Raw genomic sequence first — 16371 nt, 5'->3', positions numbered from 1 at the left:
GAGCCAATCCATAGAGACAAAGTAGATTATTGGTTGCCTGGGACTTGGGCGTAGGGGGTGAGGAAAGGAGAGTGACTTCTAATAGTTACAAAGTTTCATATTGAGATGATGAAAAGGTTCTAAAATTTGCTTATGATGATGGCTGCACAATTTTGTAAATATACTAAAAACAATCACCTGTATGCTTTAAGCAGGTGAATTCTATGGCATATAAATTATATTTCAATAAAGCTGTTAAAAAAGGCAACTAGGGCTTCCCTGGTGGCACAGTGGTTGAGAGTCCGACTGCCGATGCAGGGGACACGGGTTCATGCCCTGGTCCGGGAAGATCCCACATGCCGTGGAGCAGCTGGGCCCGTGAGCCATGGCCGCTGAGCCTACGTGTCCAGAGCCTGTGCTCCGCAACGGGAGAGGCCACAACAGTGAGAGGCCCGCGTACCGCAAAAAAAAAAAAAAAAAAAAAAAAAAAAATTCCCCATTACCTTTAAAGGAATGAATTTGGAGTGAGAGCTTGACTTCTTAATAGCTTCTGTTAGGCAGAAGGTGGAATAATATGCTCAATGTGCTGAGAGAACATATCTCTTAACCTAGAAAATTACTTTTAATAGTCAGCAACAATATTCATAAAAAAAAGAATAAAGTTGAGATATTTTTAGACCAAAATTGAGTTTGCCACCAAAGGAAATTTTAAATGATGCATTTCAGGCACAAGGAGATTCCTAAAGGAATATCTGAGGTGAAAGAATGAATAACGAACAAAGGTAGTGACAAATGTGGGGGTAAATCTAAACAAACATGGACTGTAAAAAAAAAAAATGATGAGTGAAATACAAAACAGGAAAGAGCTAAAATATATGATGACAATGTGAATGTCAAGACAATGGTGACTGGACTTAAAGTGTCTCAAGGTCCTTATATTATTCAGAAAGAAGATAAGCATAGATTGACTTTAGACTTAGATAAATGTAAGCCTGCTGTGATTTCTAGGGTAATACCCTAACAGTTAGAAATAAATAAAACAAACACATTAAGTAAGTATAAAAGTATAACTTTTAAAAGAGTAGAGGCAAAAAAATAGAATGAGAAAAAAAGTCATTCAAAACAAGGCAAGAAAGAAAAGAGAAGAAATAGAAATGGTAGCATATATAGAAAGCACAAAGAGGGTTGAAATAAATTCACATGTATCCACAATGATAATGAATGCCCCACTAATTTTATAAGATAGGATAGAAGAATCTGGGTATATGCTATTTACAAGAAACTTCTCCAATATAAGGTTAAAGATACACCGAAAATGAAAAAAACACACTGACCAAATACCAATCGTAAGAAAGCCGTTGTAGACTTTGAGGCAAAGAAACCATTTGAGAGCTGAAAAATTGGCAGAGCTACAAGGAGGAATTGATTATTTCACCATTATAGTGGGTGGTTTTAACCCACTCTCAAGTAATCAACAGATGAATCACATTAGAAGATCAAAATACAGAAGACTTAAACTACCCAATTAAAAGTGTTATCAAATGTCATGCACATAATGTAGAATATTGCACCCAACAATTGTTGGATCCATATTCTTTTCAAGCATATAGTAAACAGAGTACATTTATGATAACTGACCACATACTGTGCATTAAGCAAGATACACCAAATTTCAAATGATTAGTATAGAACAGGCCATGTTCTCTGTTCACAGAGCAAGTAAGAAATAAAAACCACAGAGATAACTAGGAACCATCTATATATTTGGAGATTAAGAAACATCTAAATTATTCATGGGTCAAGAAATAAATCATAATGGAGATTGGAAAATATTTAAGACTGAACAATAATGTCAATACTACATATCAAACTAGGGAGAGTGAGCTAAAATGATACAGGAAAATTTATGGTCTGAAGGCTTATACATGGAAAGAAAAAAGTATGAAAATTAGTGAGATTAGATTCCAACTTAAAGTTAGGAAGAGAAAATAGAATAAATCCAAGGAAAGTAGTAAGAAGAAAATAATTTAAAAAGGAGAGCAACAATTAATGAGATAGAAGATAAAAATGTTGGATGATCAACAGAACCAAAATTGGCTCTTTGAAGAGATTATTTAATGGGACATGCTTCTGCTGAGATTCATCAAGAAAAAGTAAAAATGAAGACTGTTAGGAACGAAAAAAAAGATAATCATAGATGCCATATGGTAGTTCTATTTGTAGTTTTTTAAGGAACCTCTATACTGTTCTCCATAGTGCCATAGATATCAAAAGATAAATGGGTTTTATGAAAACTTCCTGCCAATAAAGGTGAAAATTTAGCTGAAATGAAAAAATTTTAAATGAAAAACAGTTTCTCAAAATTGATTCTTATAATTAGAAATATGAATATTCCTATAATCATTAAAGATGGTTGAAGTAAGTAATGGTCTTTGGAGAAAGAAAACACCAGCTCTGGATAGTTTTTCTGGTGATTTCTAGTGAACATTAATGGGAAAAAATTAGCAATTTTACATAAACCATTTCAGAACACATTAAAAGAAGGAACACTCCCTACTTTATTTGGAAGGCTAAATTGATACTAAAACCTGACAAGGAAAGCTACAAGGTAGGAAAATTACAAATCAATCTTACCCATAAACATAGAAAAGATTCTGATAAAATATTAGCAAGGTGAATCTAGTAACATATAAAAAATATACTGCATCATGATGAAGTGAAATTATTCCTAGTAATGCAAAGGGAGAGTAATATTTTTAAAATCCATTAATATAATTATAACATATTAAAGGTGAAAAATGTGATAAATCATGAGATGCAGAAAAAATGTTTGATAATATTAAACATTCCTTAATGATTAAAAAAAACAACTCTTGGCAAAGTTGTAATAAAAGGGAACTTTCTAAAACTTAAGAGTACCTATAAAAAGCTAAAGCAAACATCGAACTTAATGATGAAACATTGAAATTCTTCCCTTTAAGACCAAGAACAAGACAGAGGAGCCACAATTTCCACCAGGCCTCTCTGTCTTTCTGAATGGCTTGACCATGGGCTGGTATGGGCTTCCTCACAGCCTGGTGGTCGCAGATTGGTTGGACTTCTGTCTTGGTGGTTGGCTTCCAGTGGGAGGAAGCTGAAGTTGCCAGTCCTCCTACAGGCTAGGGCTAGAACAGGCATATGATACATGCTGCATTTAGCTGGTTGAAGCAAGTCACAGTCCAGCCCAGGTTCAAGAGGGTGGTGAATAGACTCCTCCTCTAGTTGTGAGGAGCGGCATGTGTGTACAAGTAGGAGGAAATCGGTGGCATTCATTTTTGGAGATCATCGACCACAACTCCTACGAGACTGGCAAAAATGTGAAAGGCCAGTGACATATGATATTGTCAAAGGCATGGAGTGATTGATACATTTACACACTGCTTGTGACCATGAAAATTAGTATAACTGCTTTAGAAAACACTTTGGTGTTATCTGGTGAAGTTGAAGATGTGCGTACTATGTGGTCCAGCAATTTAACTCCTAGGTTATTTTTACTGTGTGTACCAGATGATATGTATAGGAATGTTTAGAATAGCACTTTTTGTAATAGCAGAAAGCCCTGGAAGCAAACCCAAATGTATATCAACAGCAGAATAGACAAATTTTAATGAAGTCTTACAGTGGAATACTGTACTTCATTGAAAATGAACAAATCACACATACAATAACTTGATATAATCTCCAGGATGTAAGGTTGAGTAGAAAAAAGCAAAGTGCTAAAAAAAAATACACAGTGCAAATAAAGTTAAAAACCATGTAAAACTAAATAGTGTATTATTTACAGATGTAATAAATATATGGTGAGCCTGAAAGACAAGCAAGAAAAGGACAAACACAAAATTTAGGGTGGTAGCTATTTCCAAAGTGGGAGAGAAGGAGATAGAAATGGGTTGGGATATGGGTAATTCTAATGATCCTTTTGGTGAATTGAATGATGGATGTTTCTTTTTTTTTTTTTTTTTATTAACATCTTTATTGGGGTATAATTACTTTACAATGGTGTGTTAGTTTCTGCTTTATAACAAAGTGAATCAGTTATACATATACACATGTTCCCATATCTCTTCCCTGATGGATGTTTCTTGTATTATTTTTCTATGTTATATGTATTTTATGTTTGTGTCTTTTTAGTGTTTAATGTAAGAAAAAAAAAACCCCTCAATGCTTACTTTTTTTGGGGTGAGGATTCTTTTCTGTCAAATGATGCCCTTGAATGATCCTTTCCATTGTGGAGTAGCAGAGAAGGTCCAGGTTCTGTCTTGGGTAATTACCTTTGTCAGCTCCCTGTTGACACTTCTGAGGACCATGGTCAGTAGACTTTGTGGTTTCTTGGGTGAGTTGTAGGTTTGGCCAGGAAGCCTTCATTCCACTGTAAAGCTTGGTTCTCAGTGGTGTGGAAGGTAGAAGGCAGGCTGCTGACCTTACCTTTCCTATTTTCTACTCTGAGTCACCTTTAAAGAGCCTCCCCAGACCCCTAAGACTGAGTGACTCTCAAGCCATATTTTTAAGCAAACTCATGGTCTGCCTTGTTGGATGAATGATCACTGGTTCTTGGAAATTAAGAGAATTCAGTAGTACTCAAATGTAAAGAGTAGGAGCTGCGGGTCTAATTTTTTGTAATTTCATTTTTCACAGATTGATCAGCTGAAGCAGGAGCTTTCAAAGAAGGAGTCAGAACTTCTTGCCTTACAAACAAAGCTTGAAACTCTTAGCAATCAGAATTCAGATTGCAAGCAACACATTGAAGTGCTTAAAGAGTCGCTTACTGCCAAAGAACAGAGGGCTGCCATCCTTCAGACCGAGGTAAGGCGCTGTTTCAGGACTCCGGGCAGCAGACATTGAGTTGATAGAAAATATCCTATCTGAACAGCTTTCTTTTCAAGATCCCTTATCCAAATCCTTGGGGCCAGATACACCTTGGATATCAGATATATTGGGGATTTGGGAAAGGTCAGATCCATTGCAAGTATCATAGATTGTATAACACTCCCAATGGGGTTGCAGCAACATCGCATAAGCAAACATGGATATTTCTGCAGAAAAAAATTTTCTTACACTACAGTAGAGTAAATAAAGACTATATAAGGAGCCTTCTGTTGGTTCGTGTTAGGTTGTGCCACCAAAGGAGTTTGCTTCACACTTGGATTTTTTTTTTTTTCATTTTTCAGAGTTTTTTCGCAGTTGGGAACCATAGATAAATGATTGGATCTGAAACGGTTTCATTTTATCAAAAATCATAAAAGTGTCAGGGTGTCATCTACCTTACTTTACTGTGTATCTGTGTAGGTCCCCCTCCTGGCACCCTTGGGTTTCTCACATCCTAAGCAGTATCCTCAATTTTCAAGATTCTTTTACCCATTGAAGAAAGCTGATATTGTGTTAGTTTCTTAAATGAAATGTGGTTTGTTATTTCTTATTCATACTAAGAAAAAAAACGCAAATACATGTTGCTATCCTATTCTCTTGCTTCTCATTGGATTATATCTCATTGCTAAGAAATGCAAAACACAAGCTAGTTATTATGTAAATGAAACAGTTGCCAGAAAATAAATTATTAAATGGGGCCAATAGCAAAGAATGCAGGGAATCTCCCTGATTTTTGTGCTGAGGCAGTGTGTTACCTGGATTACTTTAGGAGAAGGCAGTCTCATTGAGTTGCATGTTCTCTCTTGTGTTCTTGGAGCCATGTCTTTGCATGTATACATTTTTGGGTCTGTGGGTAGGTTTGGATTTTCTGTAGGAGTTAATGGGGCCATGCCAGTTAGTAGGTCTGTGCCCTCCGTCAAGGTGCAGGACAATGTCCAGAGGAGAAAGGAAACAAGTTCCAGGTTGGATAGGTCTTGGCATGGACCTGATAGGTCTATGCACTTGATTGGCCAATAGGCAGTTAATTGATTGCTTTGAATCAAAACTGTCATTTTGGCTTCAATGATGTAGATATTTTACATTTAAGAAATATCAGTTTCAGTTGTGTATAGTTCCATTGTGAATGTAGAAGCATGGATATTTTATTTTTTAAGACATAACTGCAAACTATGCCATAAATTGGAGGTTGGCTTGTATTTCCTTTGAGGAGGCAGCAGTGAATAGTATCTAGAACTGTGCTAATACTGTCGCCACTAGGCACATGTGGCTATTCAAATTTAGATTAATTAAAGTTCGGTTAAATTTAAAATGGAGCTTCTTAGCCACACTAGCCACATTTCATGTATTTAGTAGTCACATGTGGCTAGAGACTAGTGTATGGGACAGCACAACTATAGACCATTTCTACCATGTTGGACTTGTCTAGAATACGGGTGGAAAGCTATGGCTTGTTGGGACAAATCCTGCCCTCTGCCTGCTTTGGTAAATAAAGTTTTATTAAAATTTTAATATTTAAACTTATTTAACTTTAAACTTATTTAACGTTAAACTTATTTAACGTTAAATAAGTTAACTTTAAAGTTAAACTTATTTAACTTGATGGTTACACCCTTTCATCTATGTGTTGTCTTTGGCTGCTTTTGTGCTACCAAAGCAGGATTTAGTAGCAACAGAGACTGTAAGGCTGAAAAGCTGAAACTATTTACTCTCTGGCCCTTTACAGAAAAAGTTTGCCACCCATGGCATTGTAATTTCCTGGGAAGAGGCTTGAGTGGGAATTGGAATGCCTGGCTTGTCCTTTCTCTAACAGGCTTACTCTGAACAGGGCCAAATTTGCTGACCTCCATTCTAGAGCCCAAGTTTTTCTTCAAAGTGGTCATTCACACTGCAACAGATTGTACTCACAGCTGTCTTAAGTTGGCAATAATACCAGCATTACTAATAAAGTTACTGTAATTGTGTTGCTGTGTATTGGGTAGAAGGAAATTTGAGAAGCAAGGCAGTCTGCTGAGGTATCGCCCAAACAGGTAGTCAGGCTTCTTGATAGTTTCTCTTCAGAAGGAGAGAATGAGAAAAGTCAGCTTGGAAAAGTACTACCTCTCCCTTGTACTGATGAGTGTTGTATTCTGTGGCCTCTTTCCCTTTTCTTATTCTTTCCCCTATTTTTTACCTCTCTCGAATTAATGTAGTCCAAATTAGACCTATACATATTTCATGAAAAGGACAGAGGTGACATTATGTGGATAGCTTCCATCCCACGTTCAATAATTAAAATGACCCAATAAAGAGACAGCACTTTGAAGTAGAAAAAATTACTCTCCATGTGCAGAGAAGGTGAGATGATTCTCTGCTTTTCTGCTTTGAAGTTGGGATTGTGAGATTAATGATTTTATCAGCTGGAAATATCCAAGGAATTTTCTTTTCCTTTTTTTTCTTCTTTTAAAATCTTTGTAAATGGAAGTGAAGAGAGTTATCTAATGATATCCATCTCACAGAGGAAGCAATTTAAGTTGAAATTAGCTCTAATTGTTGGATCATAGGCAAGGGATTTTTGGCAGCAGGGTAAAATACACTGAAGCGATTTTCCTGCTTCTTGGAAAAACAGGGAAATAAGAGTCTCCCTACCTAATGTGGGTTAGTGGGTGAGTATTCAGTAGGTAAGATATGTTATGTTTCATCGTACCCTACAATGAAAGAACTGAATTTGCGTTCATGTGAAAGATACTGTTTTCATCCTTAGAAGAGGTTTCATGTGATAGCTCCTTCCAATTAGACCCCTGAGTCATTGCTGAACGCTCTTGCTAAAACAGAAGAGGACTCTCTCTAGAATGGAAAGAGCCCTACTGGTTTCTCTGGAAAATCTGTGCCATCAGCTATCTTTGGCAACTCTTTTAGAATATGTTAAAAGTGACAGATGTCACTGACTCAACGGTTAGTCTCTGCAAGGAAGGCTTTTGCCACCACAGAATTTGCGTTTGGGAGGTAGTAGGTTGAAGGCTGGGATGAGAGGGGAGGCAAGTTGTCTGGGTTTGTGGCTATGTGGCTTGGCTCCTGGGTAGGTTTGCTTTAACTTGTACAGATGCCCAGATGCTCTTTGACATGTGTGCAATAAATCAATGGAATAATAATTACACACACGCACACACACACAGACACCACATAGCTCTTAACATAACATTTTACTTTTTAAAATAGCTTCAAAGGACCGTAAGGCCAAGTATCTTATTTTGCTACTTCCCTTGATGTTTCCCACGTACCAATTTACCCTTATCCACCAACACATTAATTTCATGTGAGTAGAGATAATAATAAATAGACTTCAGCACCTTGACTTTTATGGATTTCAATGAATTACCAGCATATCCAGAAATCAGAAAGAAGAAAGGCCTAGCTATTATTTTATCATCTGAAGTAAAATGTGATATGAAAAACACAGCATTTAGAAGTGGGAGATATGTGGACATGCCTTAGCCTCACCGTTTAATCACTATGACGTGAACAAGACTTAATATTTCTGAACCTCCATGTCTTGATCTGTAAAGCAGCAGTCATTGTACCAGCCTGATGCATCTGTATGAAATGTGCTTTGATTCTACTAAAGGGTTTTAGCTATAAATTGTCTTGATTATTATCATTGTTGTGATTGTTATTACTATTGTATATCAGAATGTTTGGGGAATACTCTACCTCACTTCTTACGGTTCTACCTTTGTGGGTCTCCTTTGAATTTTTGGTGTCTGCTTTTACTGAGCTCAGACTTTTATATTTCAACTGAGTCACTTTTTTATGCCCTAGAATGATGCAGAGAAATGAAGATACTATGAAAGTGCCATCTATTTTGTTCTAGCTCCAACTTAAAAGATTTCTTTCTGTTTTCTTGCGAGTACACTTTGCCCCAGCCCAGCGTGATTTCTGAACCGCCAGGCATGACATCTCTTTTGCATCTTTTTTTGTATTCTGGAAGATATGTTATGTGACAGTGGTATATGATGCTGCTTTTATAATCATTTCTGTTCCAAATAGGTTAGGGAAACATTCTACTTGTAAGAAAAAACACTTGACAACATGTTAATTAAAGAATGTAGGGGTTTTGTGTTCATGAAGGCGAGAGGCAACACATGCAGGTTAAGTTAGTGGCAGCTCCATAGTAAGGGTCCAGAACATTTTTCGTTTTGCTTTTTAAATGTAATCAATATAAGAAAATCTCATGTGATCTGTTGGCTCAGTTCCCAGAAAATTCACCTTGGCACATACATACTTATATTCATGTGCAATAACGTATATACTCTCAGGTAGTTTACAGATACCCTGAAGCATTTCCAAGAGTTTCACATTAAAGATCCTTGCCCTATAGATTTCATGCATTTTTCATTCAACATATATTTTTTAAATGACTACTATGTGCCAGATATGGTTCCTGCCTTCATCCAGTCAACATTATATTGGGTATGTGGATGTATGATAGAGAACTGATCACAGTACCATAAACACTCAGTGAGTTCCTTATCACTGGTTAGTAATAATTCCACACAAGGTCTTAATTGGACTTCATCTTTCTTGGGTTGTTTAAAGGCAGATAAGTAAAGGAAAGAAAGAAGATAGAACTAAATGTTTAGCTCTTTTGAGGACTAGAGTATGCAAGCTGTATGAAACGTCTATTTAGGGACTTTCCTGGTGGTGCAATAGTTAAGAATCTGCCTGCCAATGCAGGGGACATGGTTTTGAGCCCTGGTCCGGGAAGATCCCACATGCCGTGGAGCAACTAAGCCCGGGCGCCACAACTACTGAGCCTGAGCTCTAGAGCCCATGAGCCACAACTACTGAGCCTGTGTGCCACAACTACTGAGGCCCACGCACCTAGAGCCCGTGCTCCGCAACGAGAGAAGCCACCACAATGAGAAGCCCGTGCACCTCAACGAAGAGTAGCCCCTGCTCGCCACAACTAGAGAAAGCCTGTGCACAGCAGCAAAGACCCAACACAGCCGAAAATAAATTAATGTTAAAAAAAAAGGTCTATTTATACCTCTTATAATTTAAGCCTAATATTGCTAAGGTGATTACTCTGATAATGTTAAGATTTTATGTTTTGATTAAAATTGATCCTCAAAAGAAAAAAGAAAACTGATCCTCTTTTGAGCCTACATTCAAGCAACCTGGCTTTCCTTGAGAAAGGGAATGGTATTTATAGGCTTACAGATTATTTCAGGAGTTACTGCATCTAGTTAGAAATGCTTCAGTCAGCTATACTTTAGGTAGACCCTTCCCTCAACTTGTCTAAACAAACAAGGTATCATTTGATAATATTTTATTGAGCATCTATGATGTGCAAGGTGCTGGACAAGGTGGGACCCATAATCTCAGAAGCTGTTGGTTTTGGACTTATTAATTTAATTTTATTGCCCAAATGTCTACTGAGCACAAGACATGGCAGCTATATTGATTTCCAGGAAGTGTGGCTAAGTGTTTTCTATGCAATACATTATTTTAAACTTTGCTTACAACTTGTGAATTTGGTATTGTTGACCGTTTTTTTTTTAAGACAAGGAAATAGAGGTTCAGAGTGGATGTGTATCTTGCTCAAGGTCACAGAACAGTGAGTAACAGGGCTTGGGTTCTCAAGTTCTAAACTCTTAACTAGAAATCTAGCACTTTCCATAAGAGTCCCAGTGGCTGAGGGCTTTCTTTGTGTCAAGAAGCTGACATACATTATCTCATTTAATCTTCATGGCAAAGGTTATGGCAGGTTTTATAGTTCTTTCTTAACAGGGAGGTTCACTAGGGATTCAAGAATGCTTACTAGGTACAACCCTCTACTGGCTATGAAGAGGGATAAGAATGAATAACTCTGAGATGTAAATTCTTACAGTAACATTGTGGCTATAACAGTGGCACTGTGGCCATAGTAATGAAGGATGTCACCTAAACTTTAGGGAGGGTACCATTTTTCATGAAGACTAGAATTCTAGTATATTAAGAAGAATTTATTGCATAATATTTAGTTTTTATTTCTTTAAAGATGTTTGTGATATGTATATATATACATATTCAAACATGCATGCACCCTTTGTAGAAAAAAAGTAAAAGAATGGACAGCAGTATCTTACTGTGTTTTCTTTTTATGTTAGACTCAGGTGATCTTTAAATGGCCTATGATACACATGCTGTACATTTGTAATGTAAAAATTAAATGCATTTTTAACAGAAATGATGGCGATCACTTCTTCAGGGAGGTTGTGCAAGGTACTGGTGGAGGAGGCGGTGTTTTCTGAGCCTGTGGCAGCATTTTTTGTTCCTCTGAGTCATGGATGATTCAGTGTGATAACACAACTAGAAAGCAAAGTTGGGCTGTCGGTTTTCAAGATGAATCATAAATCCAAGCTTTTGACGATGAAAATGTTGTTGTCACATGGAGAAAAAGAACAAGTTTTATGAGTCCTTCCTTGTTTCTTGGTTTGTTTCTCATTGAGATGGGCCCTCTACCCCACTTCATGGTGAGGCCGGGATTCTTGGATATAAAAAGTCACCCTGACAAGGAGTCGGGAACGCTTTGTGACCTCCAGGGACTGCGGGACTAGATGCATGCACATAAGGCTTTGCAAACTATTCAGATACTTAAGGAACTACTCTTTCTTCTGAACTCACACATGTTGAGCAAAGGAGGTTTTTAAATGACTGGAAATAATATTTGCCACAATACATAAGGTGGGATTTACAAGGAGTTTTCCTTTACTTTAAAACAATAATTTCAGTTTTCCTTTTTACCTCTTGCTTCGGTTGACTGGCAAGCAGTAAAGTCCTTTTTAATCACTTTATTCCAGCCTTCAAAGGATAATATTTAAAGTGTCCTTTTTTTTTTAAAATTTATTTTTGGCTGCATTGGGTTTTCGTTCCTGCGTGCAGGCTTTCTCTAGTTGCTGTGAGCGGGGGCTGCTCTTCATTATGGTGCATGGGCTTCTCACTGTGGTGGCTTCTCTTGTTGTGGAGCATGGGCTCTAGGTGCACGGGCTTCAGTAGTTGTGGCACATGGGCTCAGTAGTTGTGGCTTGTGGGCTCTAGAGCACAGGCTCAGTAGTTGTAGCGCACGGGCTTAGTTGCTCTGCGGCACGTGGGATCCTCCCGGACCAGGGTTCGAACCCGTGTCCCCTGCATTGGCAAGTGGATTCTCAACCACGGCGCCACCAGGGAAGCCCCCAAACCAACTTTTAAGACTGTCAAAACACCCCAGTGCCAAATCAGGGTGCATTGTATCACTTAAGACTTGCAAGGAATGTCTTTAAAATTAATAAATTAAGGGGGTTGGTGAAAAAATATACAAAACAAAATCCCGGTGTCACTTGTAGTTTTCCATTCTAATCCCATCACTGGCTTCACATTTTAAAATGTTTTTATTTAACCAGGAAAGGCATCATTGGAAATTTTTATTGATAACACTCTTAACTGCAAGAAAAAGACATAAACCTGCAAAGCTGTAACTATCATGGTGGCCACAATTGGGAGGTCTGCAAAACAGTTTATTACCAGTAGAAAAAAAGGTCTTGAGAAACACAGTTGTTATAGGGGTCACCACCTCTGCTACGTGCATTTTATTTTTATCCCTTTTCATTTTGAGGGTATGTACGATGGCAGTGCCAGACTGCACCCTTTCCCCTCTCCTAATGTCTGTGGGCTTTGTTTTGATTCTCTCTTTATTAATGATGTGAAAACTTTGGGGTCACATAAAAATGAGCCAGGGTCAGGCTTTGTGGGCCCCAGAATGCTGAAAATGTCCTGGTATCTAGCTAGTGAAGACATTGTTTAAAGGGGCCAGGCTTTACTTCCTGAGATTTTTTAGCTGTTTTGCAGATTTTAGATAATCGGGTGAACTTTGCAAGGCAGCTTCATACTCTTGCTTTCCTAAGGTAAAACATGAAAGACATGTGGTGGAGGAATTAAAATGTGTTATGGCTGTTGGCTGCAATGGTTTTTTTTTTTGGCCTATTAAGGATGGTACAGGTAGCTGTAGACATTATTTTATTCCATAGGGCCAGAGTCTAGTGCTTTTGTTGTTATTATTGTTGTTCAGGCTTTCATAAAATGCCATTTTTTTTTAAAAGGGCTTCAAATGCTTGGCTTATGTATGTATGTATGTATGTATGTATGGCTGTGTTGGGTCTTCATTTCTGTGCGAGGGCTTTCTCTAGTTGTGGCAAGCGGGGGCCACCCTTCATCGTGATGCGCGGGCCTCTCAACTATCGCGGCCTCTCTTGTGGCGGAGCACAGGCTCCAGACGTGCAGACTCGGTAGTTGTGGCTCAGGGGCCTAGTTGCTCCACGGCATGCGGGATCTTCCCAGACCAGGGCTCGAACCCGTGTCCCCTGCATTAGCAAGCAGACTGTCAACCACTGCGCCACCAGGGAAGCCCCAGAAAATGCCATATTTCACACCTTGTTAGTATAAAATTGCTTTTGACTTCATAAACACAGGTGTTCAGTTTGAATCTTAATGAACTGTGAAATAGGTAGATGTCTAAAAGGAAATTCTATAAATTGTGAACATGGCTCTGTCAGCACGCTAAATGGATTAGGAAAATTCATTGTCTGCCGTGTAACTGAACACCAGTGTGATGCATGGACAGGAATTAGTCCTGAAAAGCCAATAAAATGGAGGAAAAAAGTAGTGCCTAGGAGATGTTGATTGTCTGGGTTCCCCCCACCACAAATGAATGCTGGTGCAGAAGGACTCGGAAATCAGGATGGCTATTCCGAGGACAGCCAAGAAGGAATACATATGAACAGACAACACAGAATTTATAGAGTAAAACCACAAACACCTTATTTTCCATTGTACTAAAATAATGATATTTTACAGTACTCATTTTATATGTAATTCTGCTTTCAATTTTATATTGTTTCTGCAGCTCAAATCTCATTATAAGTGTTCCAACAAAAATCGCTTTTTAATCAAAAACTTTCCAATCCTTAGCCCATTGTCAACTTATTTTGAGGAACTTATTTTTCTAGTGAAACAAAAGAATTTGGCCCTTCTTTGTGAGCTCGTTGGGATATTATTTGACCTGTGTAGCTAAACGTGTAATTAAGATAACTGATTCATTTTAATTTCTACATTAAATCCCTTCATAATCTGTTTGCATTGTTTTGGGGTGTAGAGATATGGAGTCAGAGCCCTTCATATTCTTTGAAAGAAAAGAAGTAGATCATTAGTGCTTTTGTTTGGTTTTACTTCTGTTTGCAAAAGACATTGGCTATACTATATTAAGCTGCAACTGAAAGTGACAACATCCAATTAGCTAGTCATCCATGAGAGAGTGCATGTCCATGGTATGTGTTACTTACCATGGTTTGCAGGAAAAAAAGAATATATTTCGGTCATGTCTGTGGGAAGCTGGCTTGCCACTTTAGAAAAGGAGATGACAGAATTTAGGAGGAGGGAAATTCAACAAAACTCTCACTGACCTCCAAGCTCACAGTCTTTCTTTTTTTTTTTGTATGAATTTTATGGAAAACAGAATTTATTAAGTACTTCCATTCACTTTTTTCCTTTTGGGGAGCACCATTTGGAAATAACCAGTGTACGTTGTGATTATGTTCTCCCTGACACTGGACCACATTTGTAATACTTGCTTCCATTCCTCTGGAAAAAGTCTAACATTTACTGTGGTTGGGTTTCTTTATGTGTATATTTACATATCAAACCAAAATGTAAAGAGTGAAGTTAAATTGCAGGGCTTCTGCAAGAATCTTTTACCCATTTTCATATGAACTTTATTCTGTTTAAATTAAATACAGATATTTATTCCACACAGACATGTACTTCCCTCTTCTTATTTAAAAAAAAAAAGAGAGAGAGAATACAACTTGAGGTAATAAGTTGTGATGATGAGGATCATTTTAACCCTATAGCAGTTTGTTTTTGTGGCCAGCATTTCTTTCTTGAAGTGTGTGAAATTTATTTTCTTGCATTTATTTTTTATTTTATCTTTAAAATTTCAACGTGAGTGATTTATTAAGCCCTTGTTATCGTAACAGAATGATGTTTGGCCTCTAAAATACTACTTGGCAGTTGTTAATTTGAAATTGGACAGATGGTAAGTTCTGTCATTAAGATCTGGTCAAATGTGAAGGAACAAAGAAGATCCAGCTCCTCATTTACTGAGTGTGACTACTTAGCGTAGTGCCTGCGAAGCTGGTTGTCAGAGGGTTGGTTCTCTCTATAGTGATGACCACCTTTGACAGCTCTTCTGAGAGCAGTTGAGGACAAAGGGAAATGCACGTCTAGGAGAACTGCTTGGGACTGCCAGGTATCTAGACCTTAGGATTTGTCAACTCTTTCAACCTCCCTCCCATCCGAAGTTAAAAAGTACATTTGCAGAAAGATGTACGTGAGTTTTAAAGATTTAATTTGGGAAAATTGAATCATATTTGCTCTTTGCTCTGTGTGTGTGTGTGTGTGTGTGTGTGTGAGAGAGAGAGAGAGAGAGAAGAGACAGCACTAAGGTATGGAAGCTAGGTATACAGCATCATTTTGGTAACCTTTGTTGGATCTCCAGTAGATTAAATAAACCTACTAAATAAAGTACTTACTGTGTGTTAGGCGTAGTGCTAGGTGCCAGGAATACAGAAATAAATAAGAGATAAATGTTGCCAATATTACACTCATAATATGATTATTGAAAAATGTTTAAGAATTGTTTGTAGTTCTTTTTCTCCCTGAGTATCCACTAGGATTGACTCATGGAAAATTCAATCTAGTGGACTGTTGGTTACTTATCAGAGCAACCCCATAGAAACTTTGGGTATATAACAGGGCCTCTGAGTAAGCTCATGAAAGCAACTAACCAGAAAGAGAACTTGTTTCAGTGCTTGGAGCCGTTTTCATTTACAGATCTTTAAATTTTCAAGTGTCACTTTCTTGGTTAAAGTCTCTAATACAGGTTGTATAGGACACAAAAATAGAATCTTATTCCTCAGGGACATTGTGGCCTAGCTGGGGTTTTCACTACTGTGCCGCATGCACTTGAGTATTTATTTTAACCCTTTGTTAACCTAATATTTATATAGAAGGAAAACTTCATCACAGTATAAATTTCTTGAAGGAAAGGATCTTTTGGCTTATTCACTGGAGTATATGAGCTCTGAGAGCAGTGCCTAGCACAATATAGGAATTCCAAAAATATTTGTTGAATCTATTGTTGATCTTTGGTATCATTGGAGATATAGTGGGAGAATTAGATGAGATATTGTATCATGGTAGCAATGGAAATATCCATTCTTAGGTGATGCTTTAATGTTAGTATTATGAGAAAACATGGATTAACCCTTCTGTAACTTAGTTATGGGGAAAACTTTCCTAACTATGTATCACGATCTGGTAGCAATAATATATAGGATTGATAAGTTTGATGATATCAAATAAAGAATTTTTACAGGGCAAAAATTATCATAGATAGAGTAAAAGGCAGATAATTTGGGCAATATACTTGCTAGTTAT

The 16371-nt window shown here is 37.5% G+C and overlaps 1 protein-coding gene across 6 annotated transcripts in view; it reads left to right on the top strand.

The window, feature by feature from the left end:
* ERC2 (ELKS/RAB6-interacting/CAST family member 2) overlaps positions 1 to 16371 on the top strand; it is an 865290-nt gene that overhangs the window by 314225 nt on the left and 534694 nt on the right. For all 6 annotated transcript variants that reach the window (XM_079933813.1, XM_079933814.1, XM_079933812.1 and 3 more), the window contains exon 6: positions 4654 to 4821. In XM_079933813.1, coding sequence (XP_079789939.1) covers positions 4654 to 4821 — 168 coding nt within the window. The remainder of the gene's footprint in view (positions 1 to 4653; positions 4822 to 16371) is intronic.

This window comes from Stenella coeruleoalba (genome assembly GCF_951394435.1).
Source record: "Stenella coeruleoalba genome assembly, chromosome: 10".
NCBI classification, from domain to species: Eukaryota; Metazoa; Chordata; class Mammalia; order Artiodactyla; family Delphinidae; genus Stenella; species Stenella coeruleoalba.
The sequence above is the reverse complement of the archived record's forward strand: the minus strand, read 5'-3'. Positions and strand labels throughout refer to the sequence as shown.